This window comes from Corythoichthys intestinalis, chromosome 15 (genome assembly GCF_030265065.1).
Source record: "Corythoichthys intestinalis isolate RoL2023-P3 chromosome 15, ASM3026506v1, whole genome shotgun sequence".
Classification (NCBI taxonomy): Eukaryota; Metazoa; Chordata; class Actinopteri; order Syngnathiformes; family Syngnathidae; genus Corythoichthys; species Corythoichthys intestinalis.
Genome location: NC_080409.1, coordinates 30,289,831 through 30,307,057, shown reverse-complemented (window position 1 = coordinate 30,307,057; position 17,227 = coordinate 30,289,831). Strand labels below are relative to the sequence as shown.

Below are 17,227 nucleotides of genomic sequence, written 5' to 3'. Positions count from 1 at the left end.
GGCTGTGAGTATATCGGGTTACAGTTTCTTTGTGTAGATTATATTTACTCTGTCTTCTCTACTATAATGAGGACCAACACGGTAGGACAGTATAACCCAGAAACGTCAACGGCGCGGCAACGTGGCCGCCGCGAGAACCCAATGAAACTTGGGCGTTAAAGTCAATCAGCCAATGCACACAGGTCGCATTGCGGACGCGTGTTAGACGCGTCCCAGAGGCGGCTCAACACAACGCACGCGAAAAAAAAACGGCAGAGTTTATTATTTGACGCAAGACGCGATCCTCCTGCGTCAATACTACTACCGGTAGCTAGGATCGGGCAGACCGGAAGTCACTCGTGTAAAAATACTGTGGATCCGGTCGATTTTCAAACTAATATGCAATCGTAACCCAATTTTTGAGTCCATCAGATCTCTTGAGTGGTAGATCGGGGCATAGTTGACTTGTCTTTGTTGATTTACTGCTGTCTTCTCTGCTATAATAATAACCAACACGGCCACGTGTTCAATACAAAACCCTCCTACCACAACAAAACAAGTAGGAAGTAATACTCACATAAGAACTGAGGTTATACAACATAAGATATACAATATAAATGAATACTACATCACATTTGGAAAATACAAACACATAATAAAATAAATTATAGCCCATTTAAATCAAATAAATTGAAATGAGCTAAAACACCTGTAATTAAATAATAAGAATAATACACAGATCCTGCTTACACAATAAAATTATTAATTTCTGTGGCGCTTTAACATTAGAAAATCCACCAAAAAAGCTTTTGAAAGCCGTTAATAATAAGGGGAAAAAAATGATTCATTGAGGCATTTCATTTGTAAAATACATGTTAAAATATTTGTCATTGGGATTGCTTTTTTCTTTAGCACAGGACTTCTTTTTTCTTCTTTCTTTCTGAAAGAAAGCTGACCAATACGCGGGGTCTGAAAGGCAAATTGTTGTTGGATTATCTTTAAATACCCGCTACTTTTTGAGCAGAATTCTAGCTTTGTATAGGCTAATGTTCCTATTGTTGAAAGCACAAAGGTGTGTAATAAACAACTAGCACGTTTATATTTTCCATTTTGTTATCTTACTGTACCGAAAATGAACCGAACCGTGACCTGAAAACCAGGGTGCGTGATTATTGTTACGACGTCTCATTGGTGAAATTAATCGAGCCACTCTTGGCATCGCTGGCATAAAAAAAAAAATTTAATATGAAGAATAAAGACGAAAAATATAACGACAGCAGAGTAAGAGTAGCATTTTTTTTTTCTCACAAATCTACTCAAGTAAATGTAAAAAGTATGGAAGTAAAACTACTCTTAGAAGTACATTTATCTCAAAAGATTACTCAGGTAAATGTAATGGAGTACATGTAACGCGTTACTACCCACCTGAGTACCAAGCACAACCTCCTGGTACTCGTGTGAGTTATCCATGGAAAAAATGTTGTATACCCCTGTTCAGAGAGAAAAAAATAAAACCTATTTAAAACACCACCATAAGAAGTCTAAAAAGAGACCAATTGCAACCATGCAGTGGCCTTATTTCATCACTTCAATACTTCCCTAGACCAGTGTTGGATGTTTTTGGTAGTGAATGTTGTTTTTGACTGTTGCAGGTGTTTATGAAAGAGTGTCTGGAGCAACGCTTGGAGAAAGACCGGGACGAAGTACGACGCCAGGCGGCTATGATCATAAGAGCTCACCTTCTCACTTTCTCCGCCAAGTAAGATACTAACTTTTTTCATGCCATGTCGCCAAAGTAATGCATTGCTTCGACTGTTTTAGAAAACACTTCAAGCGAGTACGCGCCAGCACCATCACCCTGCAGAAGCACCTGCGCAGGCACATCCAGCGTAGCCGCTTCGTGCGCCAGCGCAAAGCGACACTGGTGCTGCAGAGGCACAGGCGAGGTCAGGTGGCCCGAGCCCTTGTCCGTAAACTTCGAGGGGAGAGGAGGAAGAAGGAGGTCGAAGAGAGGAAGGAGGAGGAAGGAGGGGAGGAGACAGAAGAAGAGCGAGCCGCCGAGGGGAACAATAAATCCTCCGAGGCAAGTTTGTAGTTCGTCACAATGAGCACTTGGGTGCAAACGCGTCAAATTCAATCAATTAAAAAGCAACTGAATGATAAAAATTACAATTCAATGAATAGAATCATTCTTAAGATGAACTACGGGTATTAGTTACAAGCAGATAGAACGAGAAAAAAAATAAAAATTGTGGAAGAATTTAGAAAGTCAGAATTAAAAATTGGCAAAAAAATATTAACCCTTTAATTTTTCCATTCGGACAATATTTTGTGGCCCGCGTTTGACATTTAAATGTAGTACAGTATTAGTGTTGCCCGCATGCATTTTGCGATGGGCATATAATGAATTAGCTTTAATAAAACGGATTAAATAATTGAATGATCCATTTTGGAAAAAAAGTTAAAATGATTTTGAAAACAAATTTTAAAAAAGCCATAATTAATAGATAAATGTTTAAATACTTAAATTATTAAAAAATCAATAATTTATAATTACACGTAAATATAATGATATTATAAATAACAATTATGACTCAAATAAAATGAATTTGAAAAGATAAAAATGTCATACAAATCAATTATTTAAATAGTGATAAATCAATTATTAGTATAGTAATAAATAAAAAAGAATTTTAAAAATGCATAAAAAAAGCCATGAGACATGAAAAAAAAAATCTAAATAATTTATGATTAAATAATAATTATAAATCAAATAGAATTAATTTGAATAAATACAAATAAAATTAATTATCATACAAATCAAGTATTTAAATAGTAATAAATCAATTATTTAGATAGTAAAAATAAAAAAAGAATTTTAAAAACGCAGAGAAGCCATGAGACATGAAAACCAAATAATTGTAAAATAATTAAGAAAATAATTCATAATGATTAAATAATAAATAGTAATGATATATCAAACAATATGAATTTAAAAATTAACTCATTATAATAATCTATGTAATTGTTATTCAATAAAGAATAAGTCATAAAATATATAAATAATTCTAAAAATATTTATATAATACATTTTAAAATGTATAAAACTACAAAAAAATAAATGAAGACAAATTGTAATTATTTGAACAAGAGAAGGATAAAGACATGAATTTAAATAAGTGTGTTTTCATGATCAATTTCCCAATAACGACCACAACACGTGCTCTGTGACCCTGGCTGGCAGCGAATGAGTTAAGCTAATGATAATTTTGAATAGATGTCCACTGTAGTGACCACTGTCCCTGATGGGGTTAAAAAAAAAAAAAGACTTATAATTGCCTGAAATAAATATTGTCAAAGATGAATAAAAAAGACAAAAACAGTTAAAATGATTATTAGGCAGTGAAAAACAATGATCAATTACGGTCTGAAATTATATTTTTGCATGTTATTTCTGAATCGATCATAAGGACGAGGCGCGCCAGATGGAGGAGATCCTTCAGCTGGAGCGCGAGATCGAGCGTCTGCAGAAGAAGCGCGAGGACGAGGTGTCGCAGCTTTGCGAGTCGTCCAAGCAGGAGCTGCAACTGCGCCGCGACGCTGAACTCAAGCGCATGAAGAAGGAGGCCTCGCGCAAGGCCACCGGTCTCATCGACCTGCTCAATTTCGGCGGCGTGGATCCAACCCTTGGCCAGGCGGCGCAGACAGAGGCCCGCACGGGTGCCGACGACCGTCCTGCTGAGGTCGCCCGGGTCAGTCACTGTCCGTCCTTGACCCCTTGAAAACATGGTTTGAGCATAATCCTGAATAAAGTCAAAATATTACTAGATTAATGTTTTAATTTACAAAAAAATCCATGCAGATTAAAGTCATTTTAGTAGCAGAAAAAAAGTCGGAATATTAACTAAGTTAATTCTTAAATAACTTAATTCCTACAATATTATGACTTTTTTTCTTGGACTACTATTACGACTTTAATCTCCTAATATTATGAATTTATTCTTGTCCTATTTATTTTGGGGGTTCTAATACTCAGTGGTCCTTTTTTAACATGATAACAACAATAATTAGCTATGCATTTATTTCAATGTAAACAGAATTGTCATGTGAAAAGAATTGTCATACAACAAATGAAGCCCTTTTTAATCAAATAATGATTATAAGTATCCTGTTTTTTTTAGGCTGCCAATGCCGCACAACCCAAGGACGAGGAGGTGGACGAGGGGTTCCACGCCGAGGAGGAGTACATCCCGCTTCCTGACTTCCCCCCACCCGCCGAGACGGATGCCCCGATGGACCAGGCCATATTGGCCCATCTCCCTCCGCCGCCACCAGCGTTCGCCGAAGGAACGGTGCCGCCCACCCCGCCTCCGCTCCCCACCGCTGAGCCCGAGAGGAAGGCCAGCATGGTGGAGAGCCTGCCGGACGGCGAGGAGCCCATCTACAGCCTGCCCGCCGACACAGAGTCCGACTATGACCAGGAGGAGGAGGATGGCTCGGTGACGGCTGGCGATGACAGCTCCGTATCAGGCAGCAACCGGGGCAGCGCCGCCGTGGCCGACGAGGAGCACCCGCGCAAGTCAACCTGCACCAGCGTCAGCGCCGAGTCTTACCGGGGAAGCTCTGACTCGGTGAGCGGATGTCAAATACCGTTATTTTCATCGTTTGGCCGAGGGTGCGACTTACAGTATATGTGGAATTATTGAAAGGGGGACCCGACTAAAATTACATGTCGGTTCTATATTGTGGCACTTGCGAGCAGGGCTGTCAACAGACTTGCAGGGGCCCGGGAACAGGAGAGCTCATTATAGGGCCCCTCCACCTCTGCCACCGGCTTGTCACGACAACATACACAGTACTTTTAACGCTTTGCGAGCAATGACAGTGTAAATTTTCTAATTATTTAATTTTAGATGGACAGATAAATTCAACAGACTGTGACACAATACAAACAAACAATTTCCATCTATTGTCCCATGTAGGCTTACAATACAATACACCTGAGAGTGCTATGCCTGCCTGCTAAGCAACAAAACAGTATAACTAAACATCCTGCGCCTGCCCCCTCCACATCCCACGGTATTAGCGTTTGCTATGATACACAGTGTGTGGTAAACCCAAGATAAATCCAGCCGCCGGACCAGAGTCTGTTCAGCCTCGCGCACCTGCTCCCTACAGACTAACAAATATCCCTGATCTCCCATCACCTTCTCTCTCCTCGGCTCAACGCGAGCAGCATGTCTTGTCTTACTGCAGCTCAATAGGCAACAAACGTCCGGTGACAGACTAGAATCGGGCACGGGGATTGCGAATGTAAACGTTCAGTGTTAGCGGCTGTTGTTCACTTACCGACATCCCCATCCACAGCCAACTCTAGCCCTAATTCTCTGGCTTCTTGTCCCCCTTCTAAAAACTTCATCATTTTTCATCATCTCATCTCTTTTCTTTTTTTTTGTCCTGCGCACCCGATTTATGACAACTGGCCATGTTTAGAGTTTATAGCAATGACAGATTTTAATTTCCCGCTTCAGGGCACGTACGTAATGTAGCCTTGAGTGCGCCAGAGCGGGCTCAAACCATTCTCTGCTAAGACAGAGAGGGTGGGGGGGAGCAGTGCAAATAAATGAAAAAATATATATTTTTTTGAAATATTTAATATGTTAAGGTTTTTAAGTATGTATCGAGTAGAACATAATATTTAATCAAACAATGATTTAAATAAAAAAGAAATATGTGAATGCAAAGTAAAAAACATTAAGGGTCATTCAGGGGCCCCTATGGTCCGAGACAACATACCCGGTTGCCCCCCCCCCCGACGGGCTTGCTTACGAGATAGCGAAAGATAATTTGCACCTTAAAATTGTAATCAGAAGAACAGGTTATGTTTCCTTTCTCTAATATGGAGAATGGGAAACTGCTACAGCTAAGCTAAGCTAACTGGATTGTCAGTGAGCTGAGTATTAGCGAAAACCGTGAGTAAAAAGCTGTAAGCTAAAGAGTGCTTATGCTAGCACTAGCAGCAGCACTGTTATTCCTAACTGTGTGAAATGCGGTGGCCACGTTGTGGTTTTGGCAACGATTCAATTCATTGGAACTGCTCTTTGTTGCTGAAGTCATGAGTGCTGTAACAATTCATGGATTAATTCGAGTAATTTGATTAGAAAAAAAGATAAGAGTTAAATTTTGCTGCTTCGAGTATTCGTTTAAAGTGGCATTGTAATGTTTTGTTTTGAAAGTGTTTGCATTTAGTTTTATTGATCTGTGTGGATACACTGCCTTCTAGTGGTAACAGTGAATATGGCAACTCATTTCACATGGTTATGGTTATGGTGTTATGGTTTTATACTTAATATAGCGCTTTTCCACATGGCTGAATCTAGCTGCTCCCTGTTAAGACCAACATACGCTGTTTTTGTTTGAGCTAATGTTTTTTTTGAATGCATTCGTGATTTGGTTTATAGGTGTATTTAGTCGTTTTTTGTGGGAATATGTGTTTGAACCATTTGTTAAGAGCATTGTAAAAAAAAAAACAAAAAAAACCAGCATTTTATAGCATTTAAGCTAGCAGACTTTTGGTATGTAAGTTAGCCAATTGTTCTTTTGTTGTACTTAGATCCTCATTTATTTATTTATTTTTTTATACCGTTTGAGGCTCAGCTCAGGTATTTTAATTTTTTACGTTCTTTATCCGATTACTCGATTATTTAAACTAACTACTTCATCGATTAATCAACTACTAAAATAGTCGATAGCTGCGGCCCTGGAAGTAATATTAGTGACTGCATTTGAGCTACTTAGAGACAAACGGTGGACAACATACAGTACATTTTCTTCCCAAAATTTGAATTGTACTTTTCTTTTTCTTACGCATTTTTGACTGGTTAAATTTATATTCCAGAGCGACTTGTAGTCCAGAACATTCACTTATATTACATTTGCAGTACACCTGGATCAGTGGTTCTTAACCTGGGTTCGATCAAACCGCAGGGGTTCGGTGAGTAAGTCTAATGGCGAAGCTGAAGAAACGCCAAGCCATATTTCTATACGCTTTTTAGACCATGTTTTGGAATGGTTTGCTACCAATTTACAGGCTTAATCCATTTCTTTTAATTGCTAGTCCTCGATCTGATGGGAAGAGGAGCTGGTTTGCACAGTGGAAGGTTAACTCCCATTTGGTATGAGGGAATACAACAGACCAATGGGCAGCGTGGTCTCAAATTTTGACCTGTTTATAAAACATGCTGTCAAAATGAGAAGAATTTTGACTGGGAATTTGCTCAATTTTAGCTTGCTAGTTTAGATATATCAGTTTTGAATTGGGAAAAAAATTGCTTTATTATCTAATTCCGAAGGGTTCGGTGAATCCAAATGTGAAACTTGTGGGGTTCGGTGCATTTAGCAAAGTTAAGAACCACTGATCTAGATGCACTGGCCCATTGTTGGACAAGGACAAGTGCAAAAGTAGAATCCCGCCTTTAATTTGGAAGTAGGCCTCGATTGACTTTATTTCGATCTGTTTTGGTCTGAAAGCTTTATCTTCTTTCTCTTTATTAATGCTCTTTATCAAGGTACTTTGAAATGGTAACCATTAGAGGTGTGCGAAATTTCCGATTCTTAGATTTTTCGCGATTCGGCCGTGGAAGATTCGAGAACGATTCACAAACATCCAAGTTCCGATTATTGAAATATGTCAAGTAAAGCGGAAGTAAAACACACTCGGCGCGCCGCACGGTCTTCGGGACGCCATGAGGAACAGAGCGAGAGTAGCTAAGCATCATTACCCGGCCCCTCGGGTAATGCCCATGCTCAAATCACGGCTCTAGCTCAACTCATGTCGCGAGATAAAAAAACAGCAACATACCTGACTGCTGCCGACAGCGCCACATAATGGTACGGTAGATATCATATTTATATAGGACTAGATGCAAAATAGACTCGGTGGCGTTAGCAGCACAAGTACAGAAAGCTAGATGCGGGCGTTAGTAAACGGCCACCATCTTAAAGCAGTAGACTTCCCTGCAAGGCTGTTGTAGCGAACCTTCCAAGCGAACCTAATTAACTTTTTATCAAAAATACTCCTAAATCGGTAAAATATTGACTTGAATCTATCTTTAAAATAGTTTTAAAACTTTCACAGGTCGAAAGTAGACAAAAGGGAAATTCTAGAATAACGGGAGCAATTTTAACAACTTTAACGGCTCATTCACAACATTGAATTAAGTGAATGTAGTTTAAAGGTGCTGATACAGAATGGGGATTTGTAGTTTTTGTAACCAATTTACAAAACATTAAAAGCAGCTAATAGCGGGGGCCTCAATAATCGATTTATAATCGAATCGTAGCCTCTGAATCGTATTCGTAATCGAATCGTTACGTGCCCAAAGATTCCCACCTCTAGTGACCATGTCAAAAAATAAAATGAATGCACCGATGAAATTTACATGTAGAGAGCGAATTTGTCACTCTAATCTGGCTGTTTTTTTTTTGGTTGGTTGGTTTTTTAACAATTTTATAGTTACTCCGCCCAAAACAATGCATCAGGGAACAACCTTTATTTCTTCAGTATTCTGGTTGTGATGTCACAACCAGAATTGATGAGCATGTCTAGCCTTCTTGTGCTGTACTAGGTAATACATATTGACGGAACGGTTACACGGCAACAAGATGATAAAAATCCTATGATTAGCAGATTATAAAAATCTGCAGCTCATTCTGCGTGTGACACCATTTTTAGTGGGCGGAGCCAAGGTAGCTGAGAAAGGAAGACATTAGGATCTATTTGAATTATTAAGCCTTTTCAGTTATTAATTAATTTATTTTTTTGATGATGGATTTGTTTCAAGTATGGTCTGCTATCATTTTAAAGTCACTTGTTGTAGCATTTCATAGCACCTTTTAAAATGGAGTTATAATTCTTAATCGGTATTGCCGCTTCAGTACGCCGGCAGCGATGACGAGCACGATGGCATGATGGACACGGATGAGGAAGTGACAAACGGACGGGTGACCTTATTCAACGGCAACGGGCCGCCATATTTCCACGGCTACCTCTACATGAAAGGTGAGACCTGGCCTGGCCTGGCCTTAAAGGTAAAACTCCGTCCTGACCGAGTCTTCTCCTCTCGCAGCCGGTCTGATGATCCCCTGGCGGAGGCGCTGGTGCGTGCTGAAAGACGAGACCTTCATGTGGTTCCGCTCCAAGCAAGAATCCCTCAAGTCAGGCTGGCTCTACAAGAAAGGAGGAGGGCTCTCCACCCTCTCACGCAGGTTGTTGTAGTTGTTACATGTTCTTTGGAATGGAACTCAATCAAAAAAAGGGAATATTAGCTGCTTGTTTGGGACATTGTGACTTTTTGTCATAAACCTAACCCCAATTTAACTCTTTCAGGGACAGTATTCAAAAGTTATCATGAGCTTAACTCATTCACTGCCAGCTCAGGTCACTGAGTATGTGTTATGTTAGTTAATAAAACAAGGAATTTGATAACAAAACATCTATTGATGGCCAATAAAGCCCCGAAAATTCAAACATTACTACGAAACTTGTTTTAGAGAAGCTGTTGGTTCGCATGAAATCTAACTTTATGTCTCTGGCCAGAAACTGGAAGATGCGCTGGTTTGTGCTGAGGGACAGCAAGCTGATGTACTACGACAACGACAGCGAGGAGAAACTGAAGGGAACCATCGACATCAGGGCTGCAAAGTAAGACACAAATAAAAAATGCATCCATCCGTTTTTGACCAATTTTGTACGTGTTGCATTTGTGCGCTTAGGGAAATCGTAGACAATCACGAAAAAGAGAACGCTCTGAATATTGTGACAGACGAGAGGACCTATCAAGTTTTTGCGGAGTCGCCAGAAGATGCCAGGTTGGTCCGGGCTAAAAATTAGCGTATTTTTTTGCCGCTACTTTTTCTCTCCATTTTTATAACGAACCGGCTTGTTTATGGATTGAAGGTTGAATGAACGAAGGTTTTGAAAGACTCAATACAAAATTCTCTCTTGTTTGTGTTTAGCGGGTGGTTTAATGTGCTCAGCAAGGTGCGAGTATGCACACCAGAGCAGCTTCTGGAGATGTCCCACGAGCAGGCCAACCCCAAAAATGCTGTGGTCAGTCGTCAAATGCAACATGTCATTTTTTATCACTATTCCACCAATGCTACATCAAATGACTCGATAGATATATTTATTTATTTATTTTTAACTCAGGGCACGCTTGATGTGGGCCTGATTGACTCTGTCTGTGCTTCAGACAATCCTGATCGGTGAGTCGCAATCGTGTCAGTAGTGATGGTTAAAGTATTTCTACTAATCTGTATTTTAATGTTTGTTTTATTTAATTTCATGTTTACTTTTAAAATTCTTGTAGTTTAGTTAAAGTTAAAATTGTTAATATTTATAACGTTTTTTTTTTTTTTTTTGTTATTGATGGTAGCTTTGCATGTAATTAAACGGTAACCCTAACCCAAACAAGTCTATGTGGTCCTATTGACAGCTGATAGAACCAACAAAATTTTACCCATATACATCAATGCCACTGACAGGAACATGACGTAATCAACAGGAATACCTCGATATCAAAAGGAAATGAGCCCAAAATTCCCCCAAATCAAAAAGAAGTGACCTGAAATAAACAGTAAGTGAGCCCAAAATGCCCCAAAATCAACAGGAAGAGACTCGATATCGATAGGAAGTGACCCTATACATTTTCTTTCAAGGACACCTTACCAAAGAATATACAAAAGATACAAATAAAGTAAACTAAAACAAATTAAAAACAAAGTCGTTAGGTCAAAATAGCAGGAAATAAATCATAACAAAAAACAAAGTCATTAGGTCAAAATAGCAGGAAATAAATCATGACACAAAACAACTGAATATTGAGATGGATAGGATCATTTAAACAAATATTTTATATTATACTTGTATTTACAGTGATCCCTCGTTTTTCCCAGTTAATGAGGGCCAGAACCCAACGTGATAAGAGCAAAACCGCAAAGTAAACCCAAGTAAAAGCAAAGCAAACTCCCCCAAAAAATGTTCAATGTATTTATTCAGATTTATTATTGGAAAGATGGTTTATTAACGGTGGTATAAAAAAGTATCTGGACCTTTTGGAATTTCTCACATTTCTGCATAAAATCACCATCAAATATGATCTGATCTTTGTCAAAATCACACAGATGAAAATACAGTGTCTGTTTTAACTAAAACCACCCAAACATTTATAGGTTTTCATATTTTAATGAGGATAATATGCTAACAATGACAGAAGGGGAAAAAGAAGTAAGTGACCCCTCTGCCTAAGGAGACTTAAAGAGCAATTGAAACCAATTTTTACCAACCATTTTAAGTCATGTGTGTGTCACTGATGAGTGGTGAAAAGCTGCCCCGCCCACTGTAAAACACACACCTGGTAAGAAATGTCTTGATGAGAAGCATTGTCTGATGTGCATCATGGCTCGGTCAAAAGAGCTGACTGAAGACCTGCGATCAAGGATTGTTGATCTGTATAAAGCTGGGAAAGGATACAAAACCATCTCTAAAATAGTCAGGATGTTCATCAATGGACCGTCAGAGAAGTTGTCTACAAATGGAGAGAATTTGGTACTGTTGCTTCTCTCCCAAGGAGTGGCTGTCCATCAAAGATGACACCAAGAGTTTAGCGCAGAATACTCAGAGAGGTAAAAAAGAACCCTTGAGTGTCTGCTAAAGACTCACAGAAATCACTGGCACAGTCCAATATCTCTGTGCACACATCAGCTATATGTATATAAAACTATGGCCAAGAATGTTGTTCATGGGAGGACTCCTCGGAGGAAGCCACTGCTGTCTGAAAAAACATTGTTGTTCGTTTAATGTTCACAAAAAGGCACTTTGACACTCCACAGAACTTTTGGCAAGATATTTTGTGGACTGATGAAACCAAACATACATTGTTTGGGAGTAACACACAACGTCATGTGTGGAGGAAAAATGGAACAGCTCACCAACATAAACACCTTATCCCCACCCTGAAGCATGGTGGACTGAGCATCATGATTTGGGGCTGTTTTGCTTCCTCGGGGCCTAGACAACTTGCCATCATTAATGGAATAATGAATTCAAAAGTTTATCAGTATGTTTTGCGGGAAAACCTGAGGCCGTCTGTCATACAATTGAAGCTAAAAGAAGGCTGGATGCTGCAACAAGACAATGATCCAAAACACAGAAGTAAATCAACTTCAGAATGGTTTCAGAAGAACAAAATACATATTCTGGAGTGGCCAAGTCAAAGTCCAGACTTGAACCTCATTGAGATGCTTTGGCATAACCAAAAGACAGTGATTCATGCCAGACATGCCAGGAATCTGACTAAACTACAGCAGTTTTATAGAGAAGAATGGGCCAAGATTAGTCCTGACTGATGTGCCAGACGGATCTGCAGCTACAGGAAGCGTCTAGTTGAAGTTATTGCTGCCAGAGCGGTGGGCCACAAAACAATAAATGTGATGGTTCACTTACTTATTTTTCACCCTTCTGTCATTGTTTGCATACTATCCTCATTAAAATATGAAAACCTATAAATGTTTGGGTGGTTTTAGTTAAAACAGACACTGTTTTTTTCATCTGTGTGATTTTGACAAAGATCTGATCACATTTGATGGTGATTTTATGCAGAAATGTGAGAAATTCCAAAAGGTTCATATACTTTTTCATACCACTGTAGATGTTAACCCAGCATCACAGCAAAGCTACCATTCCAATTTCTCCAGAAATGGCATTTCCTAGTTTTGTTTAAATTTGATGTTTCTAGACTATATTCATGCAATTTCGTGCTTTTTTTCAGGCCCAACTCCTTTGTGATCATCACAGCCAACCGTGTGATCCACTGCAACAGCGACACGCCTGAGGAAATGCATCACTGGATCAGTCTGCTGCAGAAACCTAAAGGCGACACCAGGATGGAAGAGTTCCTCGTTCGGGGTAGCGCTGCCATTGACTGGCTATGTTTCAGGAAAATTGCCATAAGGTTACAAGATTTCTTCTTGTCTGCGCACCTTTCAAGGTTGGCTCCAGAAGGAGGTGAAGACCAACGCCAAGAGCGCCTCGCTGAAGCTCAAGAAGCGTTGGTTCGTCCTCACGCACAATTCGCTGGACTACTACAAGAGCTCTGAGCGCAACTCGTCCAAAATGGGCACGCTGGTGCTCAACTCACTGTGCTCCGTCATCCAGCCGGATGAGCGAGTTCACAGGGAGACAGGTGAGAATAAAATAAACACCTCCCTCCAACTAGAAAACGTACTCTCTGTAAATGTTTAATAACTTCCTATTAATTTTGGAGCATTTTTATCTCTTCGGCTGCTTCCATCCTTTACCACCAGGCTTTTAATATTCTATCATTGGATCTTTGAAGTGGCTTTTTCATTGAAACTGAGAGGACTGGCTCATGTTTCAGTGCCATTGACAGCGGCAGTTAACAAGGCTTGGACGTCTAGCGCCATCAGTGGTACTGAAAGAAGAGCCATAGCGGTCACTTTCTTTTGATTTTTTTTACATTTTGGAATGTTCATTTGCCTCTCCCAGTCAACATGGATTTGATGTCTAGTGCGTCTATTGCAACCAAATGAACTAAAATGACTAAAACTAAAATATCAATAAATTTTCATTTCTTTGTGGGTTTTTCTGGGTTTTTTTGGGGGGGGGTTGTTGCATTTTTTTTGCTGATTTCCCAATTGTTTCAGCAGTTTGGCATTTTTTTCTGAACAAACGTTCTTTTGCCCCTCCCAGTCTAAGGGGATTGGACGTGTAGCACCGTAAATGACCAGCCATTGATTATAACTCTTGCTTGATATTATCTTTTGTTAGCTTCCCGTGGTAGCTAGCATAATGTTCCGATACTGGCAGTTAGGGGTGTAACGGTACACAAAAATCTCGGTTCGGTACGTACCTCGGTTTTGAGGTCACGGTTCGGTTCGTTTTCGGTACAGTAAGAAAACAAAATGCAAAATATAAATGTGCCAGTTGTTTATTACACACGTTTGTGCTTTCAACAATAGGAACAGTAGCCCACACAAAGCTAGAATTCTGCTCAAAAAGTAGAGTGTATTTAAAGATAATAATCCAACAACAATTTGCTTTTCAGACCCCACATTATTGGTCAGCTTTCTTTCTGAAAGAAAGAAGAAAAAAGAAGTCCTTTGTTAAAGAGAAAAGCAATCCCAATGACAAAGATTTTACCATGTATTTTACAAACGAAATGCCTCAATGAATCTTTTTTTTCTTAGGAACGGTTTTCAAAAGCTTTATTGGTGGATTTTCTCAAGTTAAAGCACCACACAGAAATTAATAATTTTATTGTGTAAGCAGGATCTGTGTATTATTCATATTATTTAATTACAGGTGTTTTAGCTCATTTCAATTTATTTTATTTAAATGGGCTATTATTTATTTTATTATGTCTTTATATTTTACAAATGTGATGTAGTATTCATTTATATTGTACATTTTATGTTGTATAACTTTAGTTCCTATGTGAATATTAGTTCCTACTTGTTTTGTTGTGGTAGGAGGGTTTTGTATTGAACACGGGGCCGTGTTGGGTATTATTATAGCAGAAAAGCAGTAAATCAACAAAGACAAGTGAATTGTGCGCCCCCCGATCTACCACTCAAGACATCTGATGGACTCAAAAAGTGGGTGATGATTGCATATTAGTTTGAAAATCGACTGGATCCACCGTATTTTTACACGAGTGACTTCCGGTCTGCTCGATCCTAGCTACCGGTAGTAGTATTGACGCAGGAGGGCTGCGTCTTGCGTCAAATAATAAACTCTGCCGTTCTTTTCGCGTGCATCGCGTTGAGCTGCTTCTGGGACGCGTCTAACACGCGGCCGCACTGCGACTGGTGTGCATTGGCTGATTGACTGATTGACGGCCACGTTGTCGCGCCGTTGACGTTTCTTTACTGTCCTACCGTGTTGGTCCATATTATAATAGAGAAGACGGAGTAAATATATTCTCCACAAAGAAACTGTAACCCGATCGACTCACAGCCTCGAAAAGTCAGGGTTACATTACGTCAGAAACAAGTACCGAAACGGTTCAATACGAATACATGTACTGTTACACCCTTACTGGCAGTGTTTATTTACTAGTGTTGCGTAGTACAAAACATACGTAAGTATTTTTATTTCATTTGACAATATCCTTTCACATCTTCTTCAAAACCCCATCTTTTTCACCCGATTTTAATCCTCTGAAAATAATGTTATCGGGTCCAGGAGATCCCCAGTTACATGCAGATAGAACGGGAAAAATTGTTCTTTCGTCCCTCCCAGTCAAAAGGGATTGGACGTCTAGTTCTGTCAATGAGTTAACAATGAAATGACCTGAAAATGAATAGCAAGTTACAGAAAATCTGCAGGACGTGACTAGGGCTGCAGCTATCGATTATTTTAGTAGTCAATTAATCGATGAACTAGTTCGTTTGAAGAATCGATTAATCGGATAAGGAACTTAAAAAATTAAAATACCTGAACTGAGCCCAAAACGGTATAAAAAAAGTAAATAATGAGGATCTAAGTACAACAAAAGAACAATTGGCTAACTTACATAACAAATGTCCGCTAGCTTAAATGCTATAAAATGCCAATTTTTTTTTTTTTTTTTTTTTTTAACTATACTCTTAACAAATGGATTACTCTACCTATAAACTAAATTACGAATGCATTAAAAAAACATTAGCTTAAACAAAAACTTAGCCTATGTGTGTCTTAACAGGGAGCAGCTGAATTCAGCCATGTGAAATGAGTTCTATCATATTCACTGTTGCCACTAAAGGGCATTGTATCCACCTAAATCAATTAAACCAAATACAAACACTTTCAAAACAAACCATTACATCACTTTAATTAAACAAATACTCGAAGCAGCAAAATGTAATTCAAATCTTTTTTTCTAATCGAATTACTCGAGTTAATCCATTAATCGTTGCAGCACTAGACGTGACCCATGGGTGAGAGAGTAAAGCATCCCCAAGCAATTTCTGCAGAAATTGTATTTTCTAGTTATGAACAATACTGCATACATTTTAATTGTGTCACACAGGTTACTGGAACATCATCGTGTATGGCAGAAAACATTCCTACCGCCTTTACACCAAAATGCTAAATGAGGCCATGAGATGGACCGCCGCCATTCAAGGCGTCATAGACAGCAAGACCCCCATCGAGACCCCGACTCTGCAGCTCATCAGAGACATCAAGGTAAATCCATGATAGTCAGATAAGTATTGATGTGAAAATGGTCTAACTATCTCTGACGCCAACAGGAGAACAGTGTGAATCTAGAAATTGTGGAACAGATGTATAGAAGGAACCCCATCCTCAGATACACACAGCATCCTCTCCACTCGCCGTTACTGCCGCTACCATACGGCGAAGTCACCAGTCGTGAGTTTGTCACAAACTCCCTTCGACGCCAACCTCAACATCTTCCCGATTCTCTTTATTTGACAATTTCCCTAATCTCTACCTAGTGCAACGGCAGCAGGGCTACGCCAGCCTGCAGGACGAAGCGGTGCGAGTCTTTAACTCACTGCAGGAGATGGAGACACTGGCCGACACGGTGCCCATTATCCAGGGCATCCTGCAGACCTGCCAGGACCTCCGTCCTCTCAGGGATGAGGTTGGTTCTTTGGACTCAGACTCAGCAACCCAGGAAAACCCCGTTGACTGACCATCTTAACCAACATAACCCAACCAACCCGACGGACTGACGAAACCATTCAACCAACATACCCAACTGAGTGACTGATGTAAATATTCAAGATACCAGACCACGGACAAAGATTATCAATCAACTCACCAGTAAATCAACCAACCAAATTAACAAACAACTCAATCTAGTCCAACCCACTCGTGCACCAACCCAACCAACAAGCAAACCAAATAATCAACCGACATCACACACAAATCCAATCAACTTTCCAACCAACACAACCCAAGCACACCAACCCTACTGACCGACCAACTCAACTAACAATCCACAAACCAAATCAACCAACCAACCAACCAACCTACCTACCCTAACAATGAACCTCCCAAACACACAAATGACGTAACCCATCACAATTCAAACCAACCCGACTGAGGCTACGTTTAGATGGACACATTTATTCGGATTAAAGACCTGTTGAGAATAAAAATACTTCTTGTGTACACCACATATGGAATATTCTAACCCAATCAAGCCTGTTCGATCAA

The 17,227-nt window shown here is 39.6% G+C and overlaps 1 protein-coding gene across 3 annotated transcripts in view; it reads left to right on the top strand.

The window, feature by feature from the left end:
* Positions 1–17,227, top strand: part of myo10l1 (myosin X, like 1) — an 81,091-nt gene that overhangs the window by 47,912 nt on the left and 15,952 nt on the right. For 2 of the 3 annotated variants that reach the window (XR_009067114.1, XM_057859006.1), the window contains exons 15-29: positions 1,632–1,738; positions 1,801–2,062; positions 3,450–3,731; positions 4,161–4,610; positions 8,917–9,040; positions 9,108–9,249; positions 9,578–9,682; positions 9,754–9,849; positions 9,997–10,090; positions 10,190–10,245; positions 12,810–12,946; positions 13,029–13,223; positions 16,071–16,228; positions 16,294–16,414; positions 16,501–16,649. Coding sequence is in view for 2 of the 3 variants with exons in the window: in XM_057859006.1 (XP_057714989.1) it covers positions 1,632–1,738; positions 1,801–2,062; positions 3,450–3,731; positions 4,161–4,610; positions 8,917–9,040; positions 9,108–9,249; positions 9,578–9,682; positions 9,754–9,849; positions 9,997–10,090; positions 10,190–10,245; positions 12,810–12,946; positions 13,029–13,223; positions 16,071–16,228; positions 16,294–16,414; positions 16,501–16,649 (2,478 nt within the window). In the remaining variant the exon portion in view is untranslated. The remainder of the gene's footprint in view (positions 1–1,631; positions 1,739–1,800; positions 2,063–3,449; positions 3,732–4,160; positions 4,611–8,916; positions 9,041–9,107; positions 9,250–9,577; positions 9,683–9,753; positions 9,850–9,996; positions 10,091–10,189; positions 10,246–12,809; positions 12,947–13,028; positions 13,224–16,070; positions 16,229–16,293; positions 16,415–16,500; positions 16,650–17,227) is intronic. The other variant, XM_057859007.1, reaches the window with a different exon arrangement.